At 47.7% G+C, this 23,560-nt stretch overlaps 1 protein-coding gene across 1 annotated transcript; it reads left to right on the forward strand.

Moving 5' to 3' along the window:
- Window positions 1-219: 219 nt before the first annotated feature.
- Window positions 220-21,823, forward strand: LOC149362346 (uncharacterized). The gene is made up of 8 exons (XM_089569701.1): window positions 220-276; window positions 2,341-2,410; window positions 2,610-2,698; window positions 6,629-6,694; window positions 7,253-7,360; window positions 7,882-7,935; window positions 8,075-8,128; window positions 21,575-21,823. The coding sequence occupies exons 1-8, from the start codon at window positions 232-234 to the stop codon at window positions 21,821-21,823; spliced, it is 735 nt and encodes a 244-aa protein (XP_089425827.1). The 5' UTR covers window positions 220-231.
- Window positions 21,824-23,560: the final 1,737 nt, after the last annotated feature.

A 23,560-nucleotide genomic window follows, 5' to 3' on the forward strand; every position in this document is an offset into this window, starting at 1 on the left:
AAGCGTATTTTATTTTGTTTCCTGATGTATCTAATTTGCTTATTATTTAGTATTTCTAACAATTCATACATATTTTCTGATTTCAAACATCTACTATTTTACTTAGCGTTTTTTTGCCGCACTGATACCTCCTTGGCATTCACCACCGTACTTTGGCCAATCCCCCCGCGTGGGTATGTGCCATTTTCATATGGTAAAGAAGAAGAAGAAGAAGCCCTTTCCTGGCAGAACATGGTCAGCGACAAGGACCTCAAGAAGATCGCCGTGGTTTATTCTGTAAGTAAACTAACGGTCAGGGCAGCAACGCGATATTATCATGGTTTCGGTGATTCGGATTTGGCGAACGAGATGTTTCCTAGGCTACTCTTTGGCGCTCTCTGCGGTGTGATGTTTCTTTTCTTACCAGAGAAGGATATAGATAAGCTCTCCAAAATGCGTCGAACATTTAATAAAAGGTACGCTAATTTGAAATACGTTTGGTGGTTTAGGACCCATGCGGCTCGTAAGCAAATGAAGTATAACAGCGGCATGGAAAGAATGTGTGCGGGTCTCGTATCAAGTACTCCTGTAGTGCTCCCGACATGAGAGCAGAATTCCGTTCTGCGTGCGAGGGTAGTCCCACGTTCCTTTGCAGACCAATGCGCAGAGTGCACGGATAAAAGCATGGCTAGAATCTTGCGCTCGCGTTAGGGATTACACCGTTAATGACACGCGGTGCATAGGAAATCCTTCTTCGCAATACTGTTTGTTAATTAATGATGTGACCATCTTGAGGACTACAGATCACGGTAGCCCAGAACTTTCTGAACAAATCTCGAGAACTATATTCAGTTGCATAGATTTCTTCGACAAACGCAATAACGGAATGAGTTCCATGCCTGGAAAAGGCGCGCTATTCGCTAATCGCCATGACCGTTTCGTCACACAGTAAAACACTCGTAAGCAAAATCCTGCCAATGATATGGTAGTCGAATGCGCACATATTAACGCAGCTTTTTGATCGACAGATGCCTGTCACCGTACTCTTGCAACATAAGTGCCGGTGTTGGAAGTTGAAAGTAATTCTATGTCATCGTTGCGGTCTGTATAAAAATATTCGCAAACAGAGAGGACCTATATCATATATGGTTAGCGATAACTGATTTCATTACCGTTTGTGCGATATTACGTATTTCCATGCTTACCAAGTATCACATGTCAATTTGTGAGACGCCAGATGTTGATAATTCCAGCAATTGCTTACATTCATTTTATTTTAAAAACAGTGAGAGAGATGTCGGTGCAGTCTGACCATCTAGATTATTCAGCAAGTCATAATTAGGCACGAATAAAGTTCATTTATTAGAGGTATAAACAAGTAAATTAACTCTAGACTTTCTAGTGTTTATTTTAAGGCGCAAGATTGTATTGCGAAATGGAAGACCGTCAACATGAGAGGCGAGGCTATAGATTTTAAATTTCTGAACGTTTGTACCGTTAGAAACATCTAGGGACAGAGAGGCGGTTTTCAACGCTGGTTCAGTTGGCCTTTGCGCGTCGCGCATTTATAAAATAACACCGGTGGCATTTTTAACACAGCAAATACAGGCGCAGGTATGTGAGAAGTTAACCTGATTTCGACGACAGCCGCTCGTGTCGTGAGGCTATTTGATATAATTTCAACACGAGGAAATCACCTTAAAAACCTTTTAAAGACGTATTTTTGACGCTCAAAAAACAATGCCGATTCAGTAAATTAAAACGTCGGGTTCGCTTGCAGAGCCGGCAGCCTTAAGCTTGTGTTCTAAAACTGAAACTTAAAAGATAATTAGCTCCTTCGAGGTGATTAAGCAATTGCTAACATATCTATCATGTACATAATGGCCATCCTGGTGTACAGTCCACATGCACAGACCGCACCGACGTATGTTCGATTCTATTTTTAAATAAAAATTTCTAGAGGGTAAGAAAAATTACTGCGTATATGTTGCGCTCTTTCTCGCAAATGGAAAATGACGCTATGAAGTACCACCGCGACTAAGCTAAGCATGCTTGTCGTCTTTTATCGTATCGTGTAGAAATCGCATACAGCCGCGCGGTTTCGATTTATGTTTTTCGTGCAAAAAACATCCCCAAGCACCAAGATTTACTATAAGAAAGAGTACGAAGAAGACGTGCAATGTTATGGTTTTCGTCCAGGGTAGCCGGCGATGAGCGCTACTTACCTCTCATTTCAGGCGATTATATAAGACAAAGCAGCGCAGACTTTGCTTGCTATGCGTTCTCGTTTGGAGATCGAAACATGATCGGACACTTTTCAAATTAGACGCGTAATTCTTTTTCTCAATCTTTTTTTCCCAGCTCACGCAGGCGTTACTCTGTTGCTATTATATCATCTTGGGCTACAGGAACAAGTACGGCGGTATTCGAGGTGAGCGGTTGTTTTCATCAATGTCCTACTTTCCATGCGGGGAAAAAAAGGAGAGTAAGAACCGTCAGGCTTTTTATGCGGCTGGAGGTTCCTAATTTGCACTTTAAATCCATTACTTACTTATCACTCATGACGTAAGGAGTAATCTGAAAAAAATTTACTGATGATTCACTGAAACTTCTTTCCCCCTTTCTTTCAGAATACATGCTGTACTTCGACGTTTACTTCGGTACGGAATGCTTCCTAAACAGCTGTACAGGGGTCATACTTTTCAGCGGCATGCAAAAGGTTCGTGGCTTTCGCTGGAGCCTGCTATGTTGGTCTGCATTGGCGAAATTACAGCTTATTGAGATTTACAAGGAAGCGCTACAGATCTGGGCCTTAAGGCCAATCGACAAGTGAGCTTGCCCAGGGTTTTTCGTAAACATCATAACTAGCGTGGTTTAAAATAGGGAGATAAATACGTTGCAAGGTGAAAAACGTAGCGCAAAGAGACGAGGACACAGAAAGACGGACAACACACGGCGCTCTTTGCGCTACGTTTTTCACCTTGCAGTTATGAACCAACAAGCCCAAGCATATACCCTTCTATAAATACGTTCTCCTCCGATTAACCGCAGCTGACACAGTTCAAGCCGCGCGACCCCTCCCCGTGGTCGCGTACGCTACCGAGCGCAAGCCGACCACGTCGGGCCTTGCACTGCGGGAACAAAGGAACGACACACTGGCTGACACAAACAAGGCATTTATTGCTACAACAACAATAACGCCAGCTAGTAACAAAATACACTGAGGAATCGAGGACGTCCGACTCACCAGTACGGTTACGAGCGAATGTTCGCCCACTTAGGGCAAGAGAAAAACTCCGAGGCCGGACGGGACGTGCTGGCGGGAGCATGTTCCGACCACGAGGCCGCTCGCCGGCGAAGAGCGGAGCCTTGCGCGAGAACGTCCATGCGCTTTCCCGGGGCCGAGCAGAAGAGGACCGTCTCTCTACGCGCACGCGCAGCAAACTCGCCATCCGCGGCGCTCGTGTCGCTGCGATGCCAGCGCCCTCCCCTGTTAGTTGAAGTAACACAATTAAGGGGGGTGCATTGCGGGGAAGCTAACCAGGGGGAACGAGTTGAGGGTGCTGGTTTGGTTTGGTTTATTGGGGTTTAACGTCCCAAAGCGACTGAGGCTATGAGGGACGCCGTAGTGAAGGGCTCCGGAAATTTCGACCACCTGGGGTTCTTTAACATGCACTGACATCGCACAGCACACGGGCCTCTAGAATTTCGCCTTCAAGAAATTCAGCCGCCGCGGCCGGGATCGAACCCGCGTCTTTCGGGTCAGCAGCCGAGCGCCGTAACCACTGAGCCACCGCGGCGGGGCAAGTTGAGGGTGCATTGCGGGAAAGCGAACCTCAGGGGACAAGTGCGTCCCCACACACTGCAGTCTGCTTTCCGTCGCTCTGTTCGTTTCACTCCTTTCACTCACATGTGTAAAGAACTGGGTCTGAAAGAGTGAAAGATAGGAAAAGGAGCTGGAGCTAGGAGTTTCTCATGACGGAAGCTTGCCATCTGTATCAAGTAGTGAAGGGTATGATTTTAAACTCTGACTGAGCTCGGGACTGCAGTTCTGATTGCAATTCTACTCTGGTCAGCGACGGTCGCGCGTACGTCTAGGTTGTCCCGCACTCTTGTAGTTCTCCACCTGAATGCAAGAAATATTAAGTGCTCTTGCAAGATTGGCCTGTTTTTCCTATTCTTTGCGTACCAGAGCAAAAGTAAAGAGAACAGCTCGCCTCAGCATTTTAGCAAAGTGTGCGTTGTTCATTACAGTTCAACAAAAGCGCTCGTGTTCGATACAGAGGCGCATTTCAGCAAACACACCTTTGTTAGTGCGTAAAACTGGTCACATATTCTCGTTTTCGTATGTGTATCGTAGTGAAGATATTTTTACCTATGTATGAAGCATCTCGGGAAACGCGCTACAAATATTAAAGCAGCGCTCGCTTCAGAGCCGCAGGCGGTCGAAATTCACCCGGAGCATTCTAATACTGCATCCGTCATGCCCCAGATGCAGGAGCGGGGCGTTAAATTGCATGTACCATTAGCATCTCATGAAGCATTTCCGCACCAAACATTTTATTCAACGTGCTTAATTTGGTGACATTGCTGCACCCAGCTTGTCCTGAACAATGTTTTATAGCTGCTGCCTCGCATTAAATAACTTAAAAGAAAAGCAAAGAACATTTTACACATCATCAGTCTGAGCCCTCAGACTTACTACCCCTGTATTTTAACAGGAGCCGCGTCATCAACCTGGGTCCACTCATTCTCTGTAGTCTGAACGCAGCCTGTTCAGGTCATTTTTAGAGCTCTTATAAAACCGCGGAAGTACAGGTTGTGAGTGGAATTCGTTTAAATAAATATTCTGTCGTTCAGTTGGCTTGGACATGTATATTTGGCGGAAAATACGAGCGGCTGCTTGAGCTGACGCACTCCGGCCATTAAGATTAAAAGGACAAGCAAGATATGGTCACAATAAGGCTATATTTGCCGACTTTGGCCATATTTGCTTTCCGTGAAGTAAAGGTTCCGTATGGAACCCGAAACGTCAGTTCTGCTTTATTTTACTTTTGTGATTGAGGCTGCTATATGTATTTTTCACACCACGCTAGATCACTGTGACACCTTCTCAGGCTTTCTAAGCAGCCTTTGCCCAGACTGGTCTATTTTAGACAAGGTTTCTGCATGAAATCCGAAAGGTTGATTGTTTTGTTTGTCTGACTTTATTTAGTGACGGTAATATGAATTTTTGAAGAAATAGTTTGATTGGAGCCTGATAGATTCACCAGAAATTATTTTATGCATTCACTGAGCAAGTTAAACCTCCGGTGTCTTATGCAGCCCACATCACCAGTCCTTTTTACACAACAATACACGCCAGTGTACAATTGCATCAGGAGTTGAAGTGATTGCGCGAGTACTCTCAGAATTCCAAATTTCGGCGCGCACTGGAAGAGAACGCACGTCTTGCAGCGTATCGCAGGCATAGAATGAGCCGATCTTGGTATAAATCTGCGCTAAGAAATAATTGTCAACAGAAGCGCAAGGCTTGGTGAGCAAAACAGAAAGCGGGACAGGCGAACCACACACGGCGTGTTGAGACGTACTCTTTCGGCGACTCTCTGGGTTTTTATACCTTTGAGTGGCCTTTTCTGATCCATACATTGTTTTGTTATTTCCTTCCTTGCTCTTCGAATATAATATTATTACCTGCGCTTTCTATTGTAATGTTTAATCTGATTTGTTCTGTGTACAATATTTTTTCTAGAGAACACAATAATAAGGAGACATGGGGGACGAATTAAAGTTGACCTGTTTCAAAAAATTACCGCTTTCTAGAGGCAAATACGCTGCTTTCTAGGAAAAGCTAAATTTTTATCAACTGGGAACGGGTGAAAAATGAGACGCGAGTGTGACATCACCTCTTCGTTTCGCAAGTAAACTGCTGTGCGTCGGCATATTTTTTCTCATGGATGCCAGGGCCTTCGCTGCACCGCGCCTCACTCCAAAACGCGATTGACGGAGTCCTTCCAGTTGTAGATGTCAGGAATTCGCATCCAAATAACGCAACACCGCAGAAGGACGAGAAAGACCGCATACATATGTGTGTCATGTTACCAACACGCCCAAATTATCACTTTATTAGCTTAAATTGAGTGAAGGTAAGATTTTTCACGCAATTAGCTCATCAATAAATACGTCGATTGCTGCTGGCCTGATATTATCTTTGGACGAAAGGGCCATAGAAGTGACTTTTACAGAGAAATAAAACCGGGTGGATTTGTCCTTACTGTGTCTCAAGACTTTTTGTCACCAATCACAGTGTACCCTTCCCCCAATAATTCCGCCGTAGTGAGGACCCAATGGAGTAGTTTGAAGAAACAAAATGCAACTAAAGCGCCTCATAAAAGAATGTTTGAAACAGCAGCCCTTCTATCAGGCCACAGGTAAGGCGATAGCAAACGTATGGCGCGCCTCCGACAGATGAAAAGTGTCGTCTCTTCAATTATTTCCCAGCTTGTCGATCGCGCCGCGGTGCTCCGTTAAACAGTACATAAGGCACTACTATAGGCGCCTGTACACCGGACTGTTTTGTAGTCTTGATTCGAAAACGGTACTTTAATGCGGGTTACTAATGACCATCTCACGTCTCTTTCTCTCATAGTTTCGAATAGCGAAAGAAGAGCTCGCAGAAAATCCTACGTGCCACTGCGTTACTAAGTTTGTGGATGTAAGTTGCATTCAAACCCTGGATTTTCAATTTCCATTGGCTGCAGTTCACGAGTCATGTCTGTAGATTTAATGGCAGTCCTTGCTCCACGAATCGCTAGCCTGGCGGAGCATGCCACTTCTTAAAAGGTGTGCCGCAATCATATATGACGCCACTTGTGCAGTAGCTTGCATTAAGGTCGGGTATTCTTTAGTGTTTGTTTAATACCGCGGCTTATATTTTAGGCATTCAGTTTAAAAGTATGAAATTAATGCCGAACGGCTTGAACGACTACACGCTAACACCGAAATGAACCCCAGCCTTTAGCTTCGCGCCGTACCTAGTTAATCGAAAAGTGAATAATTGAATGTGCGTTTGCGCTCCTGCACGTGACTTCACATACAAAGGAAGCAAATGACTTGAATGGTAACTTAATAATGTTAAATGGCTTGAGTAAATGACACGTAGGAGTGGTCAATGCCGTGAAGAGTTATACAGCGGTCGTCTTGATAGGCTGTGCTTAGCCGCTTGTTCCGAGCTTCTCAACTGTCTTCTTTGTGCCTCTGCCTGCATGTACAGGAGCCTCTGGAGTCACTCCGGCTCTTCATCGCTTGGGCAGTAGTGGCCGCCGTCCTGTGCTTTTGCGGCAGTGTGACCCTCGCCTGTGTGCTCAAGTGGGGCGACATCGTGCGTACCACTTTTCTTCCTCAGTCGATCACCAAAGGAAATGACGCAGTGACCACGCTGATAGCCCGATGATGGCTGCCAGCGCATAAGCTATGAATCTCTTGTTGGGAGAATACCGTTCTAGCTGCTAGACTCAACTATTTCGTGCCGCGCATGTTCCTAAACGAAAGCATGGAAGGAAGGTCAATTTTATGCCAACATCAACGCGCCTGAGTGTTGAAATCTGAAAAGTAAAAGTATGCGATAATATCGTCTGAGTCTCAACGCATGCACGTGAGCTCAAGTCTGAAAGTCATCAGCTTATTACCAAGTGCGCATACTCTAGGGCAAAACTAATGGCAACAATGAATAGCTGCAGCATGATTTAGTGGCTATTTCTCATTCTATGAAATGATTGGCAAGAAAAACCTAACAACATAAATACAAGGAGTATGCCCAAAAAGGGCAACAAATATACATTCATCGTTTTATTTCTGGATGTTCTAGCGGAAGATTATAAATTGTTATTTATTGTGTTACAGCCCAGCTACAACCTCAAAGACGACAACGTTTTGAGAAAACATGACAAACTCCGGGTAAGGCTACTTGATACTTTGCAGTGAGTTTTTGCGACGATGTCGTTGTGTTTTAAAGAGTCAGGTGTGGTGAACAATGTGCGGTCCAGTTCAATCCGCCCGTAGTGCGCTATGTTTTGTATTTTTTTTCATTTCACAGGACACGTCCATCTTTTCCTATGTCGTTTTCTATTTTATATACGCCGTTTTCAAGGTGAGTAATATGCATCTTTCCCTGTAAATGCATATTCAAAATTCCTCGTCGAGGGAAAGGTTTTTCGAAGGCATTTGAATTTAACCTTGCTGACGCCTGCCGCTGCCTCACAATCTCTTCAAATGGCCAAACTTCCGCATGCAAAGCAATAAAATAGGGCACAGCGGCATTATTATCAGTGAAGTGTTGCGCACTTGTTTACCAAGGGATGACGTTCATGCATTCAAAGCTTAGCGCCAAACTTTCTTAAGTATCTGTGTGGGTCGCCACTGAAGAGCAGCAGCAGAATGCACGATTTGGTTGCGGGATTGCGCTATTAGCGCTGAAAAAGCTTTCTAATAGGAAAGTAGCATGACCGTCGCAATCATAGTGTATTGCATGGAAAAACTGATGTGTTTACGTGCCGCCAAAAGTCGCGTTACCGAAATGGCACCATGAAAGAACAGTAGACGACAAAAACGCGTGCGTCCAAATAGCACACCAAAAACAGCGCAACGACAAAACAGCACAGAGAAAAAAAGACGCGCTGACAAAACAGCACGCCGGAAAAGCGCTGAAGCGAAAAACAGTACAACAAAAACAGCACTGCGACACAACAGCGCAGGGAAAAAACAGCACGACGACAAAACAGCGGAGTGTAGTAAGCTGCAGTGCTGCTGGAGGGGTGAACTACCACAGTCATTACCGCAAACGGTAAATCACAACGCATATGGCAGCGACATTTGGGCGTTTGATGTTCGTTTTTAATTGTATAGCATCCTAACTGCGATTATTCGCAAATGAGCGAAATGAATATGCAATTTTATGTCATCCAGGAAAAAAAAAACTAATGTTCTCTTGAGGAGTAGCGCCGCGGGGCTGTCATAACTGCTGTTGTAAACTCTCCCTTCATGGTCATTATGGCATGAAAAGTCGAAATCAGTAGAGCTAGTCTGCTAGAATAGTAGTAGTAGTAAAAGACTTTTAATCGACCATAATTTACAGGCCGAGCATTTCGACCGCCTGGGCGACCAGAAGCCGCTGTTCTTCTTCCCCTTCAGCGCCAAGCCAGTCGAGCCAGGTGGTGATGGATAGAGAGGGTGGGGGGAAGGAACCCGACTGCTGAGCAGCCGGGCAATAGAATAGGCAATGGGCCAGGTCCGCATAGATACAGGGGCAGTTGGGACAGGAAGGGTCCGATCGATAGCGATAGAGGAAGAGGCGGGACGGGGTGATAACTGCATTCATCTGAATGTGCCGAAGAAGGCGAGACTCCGGCACCGTGAGTGATGGATGAGGGGGAGGGTAAAGGCGTTTGTCGAGGCGGAGCTCAAGGTAGACCTCTTTTATGGTGCGGCGAAGGGTGAGTCTCCCACCGTCCTCCGAGGGCTTGGGCCAGGGGATCAACGGTGCCCGGAAAAGTGTGTCGCGGGCGAGCTGATGGGCCAGCTCATTGCCGTCAATCCCTGAATGCCCAGGGACCCAGCGGAGGAAAACGATGGAAGGCTGCAGTGCGGAGACCGCTCGTTCGACCTCCTGTTGGAGAGAAGGGGTCAGGGTGCGTTTCTGTATGTGGTGTATAGCGGCTTGTGAGTCCGAATAGACTGTGTACTCTTGGAGAGAGGGAAGGAGGGAAAATGAGTGGAGGGCATGCGCAATGGCGAGGACCTCGAGGGACAATGCGTCTGGAGGGTGTAGATACGGCCCGCTGGTGTGGGTTTCAGGAGCAGGGAGGTGTGGATGGTACAGGGCGTAGCCGCAGGAACCTCGAGGAGCCACGAAGGAGGCATCCGTGTAAGCTACACCCTGGGTATCAAAGAGAGGGGAATGGTGCTGTGCGGCCGCATGACGACGTCCGGCGTGCAGGACGGGGGACATGTTGGTCGGGAGGGGAAGGATACGAAGATTGGGGGCGGGGGTGGGAATAGGAGAGGTAAACGGGGAGATTGGAATGGGCGAGATACCCGCTTGAGTCAATAACCACTGACCCTGACGGGTAAGGGAAAGCCGGGCAAGCTGCGAGTCACGTTGGAGACTGAGAAGAGAACGAAGAGGATGGAAGAGGCCTGTGGCAAAGAGCTTAGTGGTGGAGGTAGTGATAGGGAGGTTGAGAGCTGCCTTGTAGAGGCCCACAAGGGCAGTCTCGAGAGCGTTAAGTTGAGTCTGAGTGAAGGAAGCGTAGGGTGCAAAGTACAAGACCTTGTTGAGGGCCAGCGCGTGGGCAACTCGGCACGCGTGAGCCTCGTGGAGACCTGAGCGTCGAGTGACCACGCGCCGCAGGAGGTGAGTTACAGAGTGGCAGGTGGTGACAGCGCGGTGAAGGGATTGCACATTCTTAGCCGCATGCAAAGGGAAGCCAAGAACTTTGCACTGTGTGACGACAGGAATGGGAGAGCCAGAAAGGTGGAGAGAGACGAAGTGGTTGTGTGAGCGCTGGTAGGAGGAATGGTTGAGAAGGAGAAGCTCGGATTTCTCAGGAGCAGGAGAGAGGCCAGCGGTGGTGAGAAAGGAGTCGATGAGATCTAGGCCACGTTGCAGGGTGTCCTGTACGTGACCGGGAGAGCCAGATGAACACCAGAGAGTGATGTCATCGGCGTAAAATATATGATGCAGGTCGGGAATTTCAGCTAGCTGGGAGGCGAGAGGGGCCATAGCAAGATTGAAAAGGGTAGGAGAGAGAACAGCACCTTGAGGAGTGCCTCGGGTGAGGTTGTGGGGGTCGGACAGATAGGGGTCGACTCGAAAGCGAGCGACACGTTTAGAGAGGAATGAGCGGATATAACAGTACATGCGGGAGCCACAGTCTAGGGAGGCGAGTTGGGAAAGGATGTGGTCGTGGCAAACACCGTCGAAGGCCTTGCGAACATCGACGGTCACAAGTGCGTGAATTTGAGTGGGGGTAGGTGACAGAAACGTGTGCTGGAGAACCAGAAACATGTCCTGTGCACAGACGTGGCGTCGGAAGCCGATGAGAGAATGAGGGAAGAACTCCCTCGTCTCGAGAAAATTAGAGAGGCGAGTCAGGGCCATTCGCTCAAGGGTCTTACCAACACATGATGTCAGGGAGATTGGGCGGAGGTTAGAGAGAGAGGGAGGCTTGCCCGGCTTTGGAATCATAGAAATGAGGGAGGAGGTCCAGGAGCTGGGCAGGCAGCCGCTGTCCCATGCATCATTGTAGGTTTTAAGGAGGAATTCTTTGGCGCAGTCAGGAAGGTTGCGAAGTGTGGTGTATGTAATGGCATCCTCACCGGGAGCCGAGCGTGTAGCATTAGCAGCCAGAGCCGATTCGAGCTCCCGGAGAGTGAAGGATTGGTCCAGATCGGGGTTAGGTCCACCGCAGTACACCGGGTAGGAGGGTGCCAGAGGGGGCGGGAGATAGAGAGAGGCGAGCTGATCAAAAACATCGGAGGGAGTTCCTTGAGTGAGGGCTTTAGCTAGAGTGGGAGCAAGGGCAGGCTTAGTGCCAAGGAGGGATTTGAAGAGAGACCATGTGGATCGTGAGTGCAATGCAGAGTCAAGACGGTCACAAAGAGCACTCCAACGAGAGTGCTCGAGTGAGGCGCAGTGGGCGACGATCTCGGCCCGCAAAGCAGTGATCCGGGAGGAAAGTTGGGCATTGTGTGGTTGGGAGCGAAAGGAGCGTTGAAGACGTTTACGGCGACGCCATAAACGGAGAAGGTGAGGATCTGGGTCTTGGATTGGGTAACGAGAGCGAACGCGACGGCTACTGGACGTGAGCGCTGCAGAGATGCGCGACGTCCAGTCGTCGTAGGATTGAAAGGAGTCGGAGGCGAGATTAGTGCGAAAAGCATGCCAGTCAGTGTGAATAATCGGATGACAGCGAGGGATGTGGGAGAGAGAGGTGGTGATATGGATGAGAAAGTGGTCACTTAGAAGAGTTTCGGCTGTCACCTGCCAGTGAAAGGCAAGTGAACCCCGAGAGAAAGTTAGGTCGGGTGTCGTAGGGCGTTGTGAGGCAGTGCCCGCTCGAGTAGGAGAGCCAGGAGTATTAAGAAGGGTGAGGTGGCGTTCCTGGGCCAGACAATGGAGGAGGCGGCCGGGTTTGAGGGTTTGTGGGTAGCCCCAGAGTGTGTGAGGGGCATTAAAGTCACCACCAAAGAGGATATGGGAGGTAGAAGAAAGAGAGTGAAGGAATTTGCCCAGAGCAGAGAATAAAGAGGAAGTGACAGGGGGGTTGTAAAAAGACAAAAGGACGAGTGAGATGCGGGAAGAAGGGTGGTAATAATCCACGCCAACTAAATATTTAAGGAGGGTGGAGGGGATGTCAATTTGCTCTACGAGCACGTCACTGCGTACATAAATAGACGCAAGTGGTGTGGCCGTAGTGGCATGGTAGGCGCGGTAGCCTGGGACATTGCGGGCCGTCCGGGTCTCCTGGAGAAGGAGAAAATGAGGTAGGGAGGGGCGGGTGAGTAGATACTGGTGGAGGGGGGTCTTATTGTGGCAAAGATTTCGGCAGTTCCACTGCACAATCTCGAGGTCCTCGCCAAACGCCATTATGATAGTGGAGAGGAACGCGATGGTACGCGTTCCTTCTTTTTTGCCGGGGGCAGTGACTCATGGACGGATTGGAGCATAGATGCGAAGGATTCCAATTGCTTTGATTGTGCTTGGAGGGTGGTAAGGATCTGGAGAACCGAAGTTTCCAGCTGAACCAAGCGAGTGTGATGTGCCTGTGTGGTGGTTTCTACAAGGTCAGCCAAAGGGGCGACCTGGGCGCTGGAGGAAGGAGTGGTGAACGTGCAAGGTGCTCATTTAGCTTGCTAAGCTGGGAGGTAAGAGAGGAGGTGGTTGTCTGGAGAGTTTGAGTCAAGGCATGTATCTGCTGTTGTAGATCGTGGGAAATGCGCTGCTGCTCTCGCTGCTGGCGTTCCAGCATTGCGAGCCGGAGGTCGAAGGAGCGGTTCTCGTCAGTCAAGGATGGAGAGGGTGGTGTAGTGGAAGAGAGGGACGCTGGCACCGAGGATCCTTTAACTATGGCGGCGTAGGAGCCTGGTGGTGACGTGATCGGAGATGATGGAGATTCATGATTAGAGGAGGAGGAGGAGGCGGGGGAGGGGGGAGGGTTGGTGGGTTGAGTGGCCCGGCGCAAAGCTAGGCATTGGAGGTATGCAGCTTTAGCACACTCGCGTTGCTTAGCAAGGATGAAGGGGCAAGTGGGGTCGAGGGAGGGGTGGGTGTTCACCTGGCAATGAACGCACCAGGGCTGGGCACACACATGAGCGGAAGGGTCAGCGGGTAGAGGAGCAGCACAGCGACGGCACTTGGCCGGAACGCTGTGCTGGGGGCATTGGTGGGCGCGATGGCCTAGAGTGAGACAACGGGTGCAGGTGGGTGGCTTAGGTTTATGAGGACGGCACCGGAAGGCAACGCGTTTGAAATAAACAAAGTGGGGGATGACGGTGCCAGCGAACGTTATGAGCACTGATTGAGTGGATCCCATCATGCGAGCAGCGAGAATATCTGTTTTGAAAGATTCCAGGTCATGCATGAGGTCATCAGGAGTGAAGTGGCCCCCGACGTTATGGATGACGCCGAGGCATGAGATGGGAGGATGGGGGGTGTAAGTTTTGATGGTGACAGGCTTACCATGAAGCTGAAGATGCGTGACAGAGAGTAGGAGGTGGGCGGTGAGAGGAGAATGAGTCTTTAGAAACACAAGGCTTTGGGCTGGCTTGGCCTGAAGGGTGATGTCGGCACTGGTCTTGGAGGAAAGTTGTGCAGCGGAGGCGACTGCGGCGAGTACGTCGTAGAGAGGTAGCTTGGGGGTGAGGGTTCCAGGGGGAAGCTGGATGGCAACTGTGATGAGCTCGGCGCGGGGTCGGGCTGCGGTGGCAGGCTTACGGTTGGCACCGATGGTGGTCCAGCCGATTTCCTGGGAAGGAGTGTCGTCTGCCGGGGACGTCGTAAGGTCCATGTCTGAGTCCTCAGCCGGAGTCTCAGTGTGCGACGCGGGTGCCGGGCTGGAGGTCTTGGTGTCAGTGGGACCTTTGGCTGGAGTAGGTGCAGCGGCTCCAGCGGCGGCGACGAACGCAGCCGGCTGCGACGCGTCTATGGCCCCGAAGCTCTTGGCGTCCCTTGTAGCGTGGAGTTGGTTTGGTGTGGACGCTGCGCCGACGACGAACGCTGCCGGCTGCGCCGCGGCCGTTGATCCGGTGCTCCCAGCGTCGCTCAAGGCGTGCAGTGCGGCAGGAATGTGCTCGGTTGCGTGGGCGGCGTTGAACGTACCCGTTTGAGAGACGGCTGTCGACGTGGTTGGAACAGGCCCCGCGGTGGCGGCATCGGTGGGTCTGGGCTGCAGGGGCTTGGTCAGACGCTGCATTGCGGCGGTGGAGGCGCGGCGCGTTAGGTTTAGCGAGGCGCCGCGCCGCTTCACAGTTTTGGAGACGCTTGGAGGGCCAGTTCGGCAGCGGGCCGTGATGCCGATGGTTCCCACGTGCTTCGGGAGCCTTCCTGAAGCGATGGAGTGTAAATCCAGGGGCGGGCGAGGCCCTGGACCAGGCCAGGGGCAGGTTAAAGCAGAGCGCGGTAGGCAGCCAGCTAACCAGGGCGGCGCCACCTAGCGGACCTCCTAGAATATATTGATCACCATTAAACTCCCGCGTCATCCATCTCACGGCATATCGGAAATACCCACTCAGACTTCAAAGTTCGTTCAAAGCAGATAACAGTCACAATTTGTTTAAGGTAGCCGCACCCTCGGCCTAGTTGCATGACTGCTGGGTACCAGGTCGCTCGAGTGAATCCTGCCCTCAAAGGCACATTTCGTTCGAGGCTATTATATAAGCGCCGACCACCTCTCAACCCGTTCTGAAGTTTTCCCAGTATCTTGTTCATTTTGATTCATGTGGGCATTTTTTTTAGCTTACGGCCTGCATTTCCTGCCTATAGGTAATTTGCGTTATCGTAATCGAAACACAGGATTTTGTATAGGCCTTACTTCCTTTACCCTCATAAATCAAATTTGGCTTACTCTGTCGCTAGCTGTCTGGAATTTCGTTACTTGATATGATTTCTTCCAATGCTTTTAGCAACATTTTTTTCAAATATTTGGACCAAGTTCCAAAATTAGCTCTATTGGAATTCCCTATATCCCTGCTGTAATGCATTCAGAAATATTCGCCTCCGCATATTTATGGTCAAGTTTGCTGAAATCTAAACTCAATTCGGATATGTTGTCTTCTCCTGCTTCTTTATTCCGGGTAACTGCCCTACTTTCGCTCCTAAGTGACTCAGCTATAACTGATCTAGCCTATTTCAACACGTCGTTCTCCTCCAGACAGTTTCCGTCAAAATCTTCATCTTTTCCTGCTTTCGATTTACCTTACAAAAAAAATGGTGGTGTGGATTCAGAACTCGTTTTTTCGTGCACTCTAAGTGTATCGCCAAATTTAATAACCACGGAATAAACATTCTTTGTCTGCCATGTCCGCCATTGTCGTCTTCGATGTTGGTGGCGGCCCTTTTTTCTTTGGCAAACCGTTTTATAATATTTTAATATTCTGCCATTTGAAACTCAAGCTGCCTTTTTAAATTGTCAAATAATGAAGCTAGTGTTGTCTTATCTTCTCCAGTCGAGCACTAAACACACAACACGTGCATATGAAATCCGCTCGTTCCGCTTGCTTTCCCGGACCAAACCTCGTTTATTCCAAGTTCGCCAACAAGTCCGAGACTTGCTTTCTAACTTGCTTTCCTAACTTGCTAACTTGATTTCCTAAGCCATGCTTTCCCCACCTGAGTACTGATGATCATAATGATCACAGTATGTATAGTCTTAAACAGTACATGAAAACATGTGTTCACACGAATATGGCCTACTGAAGTCGTTGAGTCACACCTTTAAATGAATAACTAACTTTCGGTTTGCAATTTTTTTTTCAATTCTCGCAAAAACTAAAACTAAATTACGACACTTGCAAACTGAAATTTAGACACGCGAACATGCGCGCAACTTTCAAGCTAATGTTTTTGGTAACCTGATCACTGCAACAAAAGACTGGTTTGTGCTCCCAGGGCCGCACTGAGCCACACCATAACTAACAATTAAAATAATGAAAAGAACTAATCAATGTAAGGCTCTGATGCTGTCTCGCTGTCGTCATTTTGCGTGGTCTCAGCCATCTCATGAGCCTCGGGCAATTCGCTGCGCCCCTAGTGAATTGAAGCTGATTAGGGCGTCTTCCGGAAACCCGGCGGACGGGGAAGATACCTGCCCTCCTGCACCCTGCGGTACAAAGAGCGGTGAGAAACGCATATCCCGCCTACAAGCCTGCACCAACCACCGAAAGCTCCCCCACCCACTCCGCCACCCAAACATCCACCAGAAGGCATGCACGCACCTACTGAAGCTTTCACCTACCAGATGCCACTGAGCAGCGGACGGACAAAGCCACGGAAAAGTCAAATTGCAGAAATCAGCGAAGAAGGCGATTAATGTAAAAGTGATATCTACGGCCAATACTGCTGACGCATCTTTGTCGCAGCACTTAATATGATTGTTTGTGCGTGTATTTACTCTTGGATTTTAGCGCCTGGAAGAATTTCTAGATTTACAAGCGGCAGTTAATATAGCGATTTCAGGTTCTATAGACCCAACAAAAACACGATTACTCTTGGCGCTATGACGAAGTAAATTCTGATAATCCCGTAGTTCATTGAAAAACAGCTAGGCTGTGAAGAACTCACATTCACACTCGCAAAAGTTGCCACTCTACCCCGGACGTGCAATGTGACCTTCTCGGTGATTATCATGTTTGCTGTACCACTGCTGTTATTATGCTGCAAGGGCCAGTATAAATCCTAACAGAAATTCGGAAGGTACATAAGCTCCATCGGAAGGCTATGGCGCGATAGCTTTGATAGCTTTGATGGCTCCGTTCATCGGTCTGGGGTCCTCGTTGCGTATCGCGTTGCTGACAAGGACACAGTTCTTCATTTGACTGGGTATCTATTCAATTTTTACTATTTTTTATTTACCGCAGGAAAGATAATACCTCCCTTTAACCAAGTCGAACGAACCTTCGTCAGCGGTCGAGGGGTAGCACAGCTGGCTCACCACCCAAACGGCAGCAGTTCTGGTTCGCGCTCGAACGTTTTTCTTTCCAGTGAAGTTCTGTTTTTTCTTCAGAGGCGCTACGTAATGGGGGTCGAAAGACATCACGACCCTGTAGGCCCACGCGGAATTGGGAATAACGTCATCACAGTTGTACTGTGCAATCGTTGCCTGCTTTTATTTGAATTACCCGCGCGAGGTCGTCTGGTTGTGATTTTATGACCGTCTTGATCAATCGCGATTTTCTCGGCACGCAGCGCCAAATACGGCTGTTTCTCCACTTAATGGCAACAATAACGCTATCGTGTTAAACGCTGGGCTTAAAAATTACTGACGGGATTCTCGGAAACAAACGTGTGCACTGTCACAGAAATTGGTTATCAGGAGAATAAAGGATTAGGTGGAAGCTCTTCTGTCAGCACGATACAATAACCGAAAAGCAAGGATATCCCTTTGTCAATTCCCATATTTAGAAGAAAGTGAGCGCTGGCCATAGTTGGAGACGTGAGTAAGACTACGCTGTTTCCGCGGTGGGTCGTTTGCGTTGTGCGCCATTACTTTGCTGATATCCAGAAATACTAAACGAGCGGATTTTTCCAACACAAGGGTGTTCATGATTGCGTTTTTTTTTTCATTTATCTTAAGACTCGCCATAAAAATCAATATATTCGCACATCCTTCCTCGCTACGCTTGTAGTTTTCTCCTATCGTGAAAAACTCATACCACTGGTTTTTTATGACAATCAGCTACTCGGTGCAAGCGCAGGACCAACTTCAAAAGCAAGATATTGCTACGAATCGGAAGCTTTCACTTCTCCCATCAATATGTTCATAACAGTATCTTATGATATTCCACAGACACTTAATAAAAAGTGACGTCGAAGACAGCTGGACTTGCTTCTCGTATTTGCATGTCGTTGCGGTTAAATAGATGACGGGGCCTTTATTCATGAACGCTGCCGCAGGAGCAGCTGTGTGTAGGAAAGGTGACTCCATTGTCACGGCTTTTCCAGCAAGAAATAGACGTTCCAAAAAGGAATCACGGTGCGCCGATTTGCATCCGTATAAGGGGCATTCACGTGGCGTCACGAGCGTCAGTTTGTGGTCCAGCGCGTAGCTTTAACATGCACAGCGGACCAGAAGATGATCATCGCTCCAGATTCACCGGCGACCTTTCACAGCCATCCACAAAATGGCGGCCACTGTTGCATCAATGGATACTCTGTATGGCGTACCAGCATGTAGTTTTTGCTGAACTGTGAACTATTGCTCTTTCGCACAGGTTAAATGCAAAAGATGTAACAAACGGGTAATAAGCAATGACAGCAATAGGATTAGTCATATTAATATAATTTAATATTAGCCGCCGAGGTGGCTTAGTGGTTATGGCACCGGCTGCTGACCGTATACTACGCGATGTCAGTGCATGTAAAAAACCCTACATGGTCGAAATTTCCGGAGCCCTTCACTGCGGCGACCCTCATAGCCTAAGTCGCTTTAGGAAGTTAAAAACCCCCTAAACCACATATCATAACTTAACACTATTACAAAGTAGGAATGTGAGAATTGGCTAGGGGCCACTTGGCTTTCGCACTAGATATTTCGCGAAGTTCCTACAGTCCTTTCAAATCGTCTCTCAGAACTCCGTGGCACTCAAATGCGAACTGTGTTTTACGATAAGGAATCAGGGCTGCAATTGTAAAAACTTTCCATCGTTGTCCTGTGTACTTCTCCTGCTTGTGAACGCGTCGTTTTCACTGGTTTTCCACTTATCACCAACTGGATCAATCAGCCATGCTTCTTCAATACTTTGCATGAAAGAACGCTGTGGGGCTCTGCGAAACATTGGTGGTTTTGTTGATGAGGGATATCACAGTTATAAAATGCCGAGCGTCGGAATGTCAGGAGCGAATTTTTTATTCCTAAGGTCCTTTCGACGTTTGGGGTGATTTGATGCACAAGGTGCTGCTGGCAGTTCTGTTCCAACACACTATGGTGCTAAGTGTTTGGAAACCTTAACAAAATGTATTATAAATAGTACTATAGGCTTTACAACAGTGCCACAACGTGGCTATGTGGTGCCGGCTTCTTGTTTCATCTCTCAATTGCATCCTCTTTTATGGCTTGGCTGTTCTCGCGTTTAGGTACTGCGCAGTGGGTATTCGAAGAAACACGATTCAGATAAGTTGTGACTATGAAAGAAGAAAAAGCACCTGTTCACTATTAAGGAACCTAGACATATTTACAAGGCTTTTGTTTAGGTTTTATTTACCTAGACTTTTATTTAGGTTCTAGCTATTAACGCTTGTCATAACAAGACTGCGAGCCATGGCTTTGATCAGCGGAAGCGAACTTCAGAATTGTCGGTTACGCAGACAGCGATTCCTTAAATGCGAGCGGTGCTTTCAAGTGTACACGAATGTGTACGCACGCGTGGTATGCAGTCTCCGCGGTTGCCCCGTTTAAAAATGTATGTGTCGGTGCGCATTGTAAATTGCCATTTTAAAAGGACGACACTTCTCGCAATATCAGGGCAAGGCTTCTAACAAGTGATTATTGAAGCACACAACACGGTATCAGGCGAAGATGACTCTTTGCTAAAAGCGCTTTACATCGCAGGTAAGTACAAATCGCGGAAGCGCATCCCCACTATAGCAAGACAAAACTCAAGGACGTAGCGGCTTTTCCCGGTCGAAGAACCCCTTCGAGCCAAGGCATCGGCCGGTGCACATGACCCTGCTACTGTGAGAAAGCAAGGAACGGTAGATTAAAGGGGATAGTGCCTTCCTTCTATGGTCGGAGATAGACCTCTTTTTCCATTGTGGCGCCGCCCCAGCATTGTCACGCTAGCAGCGTCGTGAGAATCGCCCGACGCCATTGCATGGAAAGCCGCTGCGTTCTTGAATTGTACCGGACTGTAGGTAGCAGCCCATCTTTCATCATATTCGAAGCGCAGGCGCTGCTTATCTTCATTCAAAAATTGCGTACTTTGTGTCTTTCACCATTTCTCTGCTTTTATCGCTTTCTTCGAAAAGCTTCCAGAACCCCATTTCTAGAGTACAGTAGTCACTTCCTACGTGAAGTTCTCCCTAAACATAATAGTGCAGCAAACGTCCGTATTACTCAAGGAACTTGCATGGCACGGTTTTTAAAATGCAGAAAATTCTGTTGTGGCACTTACTGCTGCCATTACATTTATGCGAGACTGCCTCCTCACAAATACTCATTACCGTCGTCAATGTTAGTCAGGCGCGCGACACTTGTAGGGACCAGGCGTCGGCTCCTGTTAATGGTTCGCGTTGACCAGCGGACTATTTGCTCTTCACATGCAAGGGATCATGAAGCGTCTCGTCTTCGTTCACCTCTCTGGCTACTCTAGTTCCCTGAAGGCTGATACATATGAGCTTTCGGCTGCTGCTTAGACCTCATTTGGTCTTCAGTAGTGAGCACGCGATCTTGAGCTACTGGTGCGGCACCACCATATTTGTTATGACTACTCAAGATAGAATGCTATCTTTGTAACAGGGCCTCTAGAAAGTTGCGTAACATTACATGGTCTGCAAGCTCGTTTTCTCAGCATCAAGGATTCATATCATCGGAGAGCGCGCTGCGTTGGTGTGCTTCAGGTCTTGATGTCATATCTATCAGGATGCAAACAGCCGGTTTACTGCTCTGAGGCAGAGACAAAAATATGAACTAATTCGCAGCGCCCCGACATGCACCATTTGCGAGGCCGCAATCCATCGCCTGAATTCAAATAGGAAATACATTTTTATTCCGTGCGGATCGAAGAATTTATCACTCTGTCCGTCTTTGAGTGCGGCGTTGACTCCGCATGCTGATAGATTTTTCAAGTAGCATATTTCTAACACGGAAAGGAATGACTAGAAACCCAAGTTGAAATGCTTATCAGTTGCGGAAGAATTTTGACTACTAATTAAAGTGTCGTTACTTGAAAGCTGACGTAGCAGGTTTAAAAATGCAGAAACGCTGCTAACTTGCAGGGAAAGAAATGGCTGCTTCTGTACTTGCTTTACATTTAGATAAAAGGGTCCGCTTAAATGACAACAATTCGCAAGTATGTCCAGCTCTATAGCTATGATCTCCGGTTCCTACAGTAGGTTTTGGACGTAATACTTTAGTTGGGTTATTATTTTTCTAGGTATAGTAGTGAACCAACTGCGTCGCTACATATCTGTGCTTAATGTCAGAACGAATTTAACTTTTCCATAGGTATAGCTATTCTCCCCACCGGACAGTGACGACACACATATCGCTTTCCTTTGGCTACAGTACAAGCCCTTCACAACTCCAACTGTTCAGAACATTTGCCACATAGACTGTCACCGTCCAAATAGAGTAAGTGTGTGGTCAATGCTGACACTGTGCAGGCGCTGGTGCTGATCGTGCTGTGCAAGTTCTACTGCCACCACCTACGGAAGGTGAAGAACGGCCAGCCGCTGTACACGCCCTACGACCATGGAGCCCACCGGGACCACCACCGCGTATTCGCACCCGCGCCACGTCCCGACCGGAACGCCGCCATCGGGAGCCGCTTCCCGGCGGCCAGCGTCAGCGCCGACACCTCGGTGGCCACAGTGAAGCGACCCTCTACCAGCCTAGTTCCGCGTTCTCAGTGACCGAGACGCCACGCGTCTGGCCTGCAGGCCATCGCTTCTCTAATTTTCACGTGTGCAATGTTTACACTAAGCAGATACAACTAGGAGGAATTGTGTTTCCGATGGCATAAAGTGACATTTCACTTCGTCTATATGCTTGTTTCAACCTGTCACTAAAGTCGCACAAAAATTGTAGGCTTTAGTGGCCCACAAGCAAGCTCAAGGAAATAACCAACAAATTTGCTTTTGACTTCCACTGATCGCACAAGCACTGAATGTGAAGGAACACACTGTATCTAATTTTTCAAAAACTCCTAGCTTTTTTTTCGATCCATTTGTAAGGCTCAAATAGCTACGGCTTTCTTCAAAGTATGTAAAGGACTACAGACACGAAAATTTTTCCTTGCGTGTTTTTTTCTCTCAAATGGTGCGTTAGACATTGGCATGCTTTGAGCACACCATGGTATGCGTGTGCGAACACTAAATAATTTATAATTGATTTTATTTTTGACACTGTTTTGGTTTCGGTTTCAATTGCCGAACGATGGACGTGACGTCCAGTTGATGTTTAGGTTACGTTAGGGTTGATGATTCTGCTGCATAATTGCTGAGAGGCCATTTTTTGTCAGTCCAGGTGTTGAAAGAGGCTGGCTTAAGTGTTGTAGTAAATTAAAACTACGTATCCGCAATTATTATCGTTTTTTTAGTACATCACGGAACCTAAACAGCAATTACACGTCCAGCCGTCGTTCGGTTGATGGAACCGAAACCGAAACAGCATGAGAGAAGAAATACAATTATATATTATTTAGCTCTCATAGGCGAATCCGACGCGGTAATCCATATATTTTAATGTCTAACGCATCATTTGAAAGAAGAAAACACCGAATAAAATTAGGTGCCTATAGTCGTTTAAAGCCTGGCTTGTGGGTGACAGCACTGATGCTGATAGTATCTTGCTAAGGAAGGATAGAAATTGTTCGCATTAGCGAAATACTTGCAAGATGAACTTCGGCTTATCACTTCTGCTAGGTGTCGCTAATCTGCTAAAGACTGAAGCAAACCAAAAGCAATTCAAATTATGCTCAATCTATTCTAACCACTCTTCACTCAATAAGCTTTAAAGGTAAACGCCACAGGGACGTGAAAATAAAAATTACTACACCATATAGCGTGGTGCGCCCTCCATCAATAGCTATTTTCTATTATGCCTGTCCGGAATGCCTCTTTTCAGGTTTTACAGGTTTGGAGCGGCAAAAAACAGTGACAAAGTTGATCTCTCCTTGACTCTTTCTATGCTTGTGCTGCCCGATTGCGTGCTTCGGAAGCACTGGCGTCAGAAGCAACTCGACAATGAGCCGCGAAAAATTTACGCTTTGGCGTTTCTCACGTGGTTTAGAGTCATGTTCTGCCAGTTCCTCTTCTAGGTGCTGTATATAAAATCACATGAAAATTCAGAATCCACGGTGAGCTACATTCTGAGCCATGAGTGAAAGATTGCATGCGTAAGAACTCGTGAAAGAGGAGATCTGTCACAATCGCCAAGGTAGTCAAACATTTTTTCGGGTCCAACACTTCGCGAACTTTCAGGGGAGTGATTTTTACTTTGATTTCCTTCTAGCTGAACAGCAGTGTTGGATTCATATCTCAAACCAGGGTCCATTGGGAGGCTTCAGGCTAGTGCTTTGCTTAAAAGAGACCAAAAAAATTAGCGCCTAAAACTAGAACCACCTATATAAATCGCAGGACAGGTAATAC

Source organism: Amblyomma mixtum, chromosome 2 (assembly GCF_055824585.1).
Source record: "Amblyomma mixtum isolate Tamu chromosome 2, ASM5582458v1, whole genome shotgun sequence".
Classification (NCBI taxonomy): Eukaryota; Metazoa; Arthropoda; class Arachnida; order Ixodida; family Ixodidae; genus Amblyomma; species Amblyomma mixtum.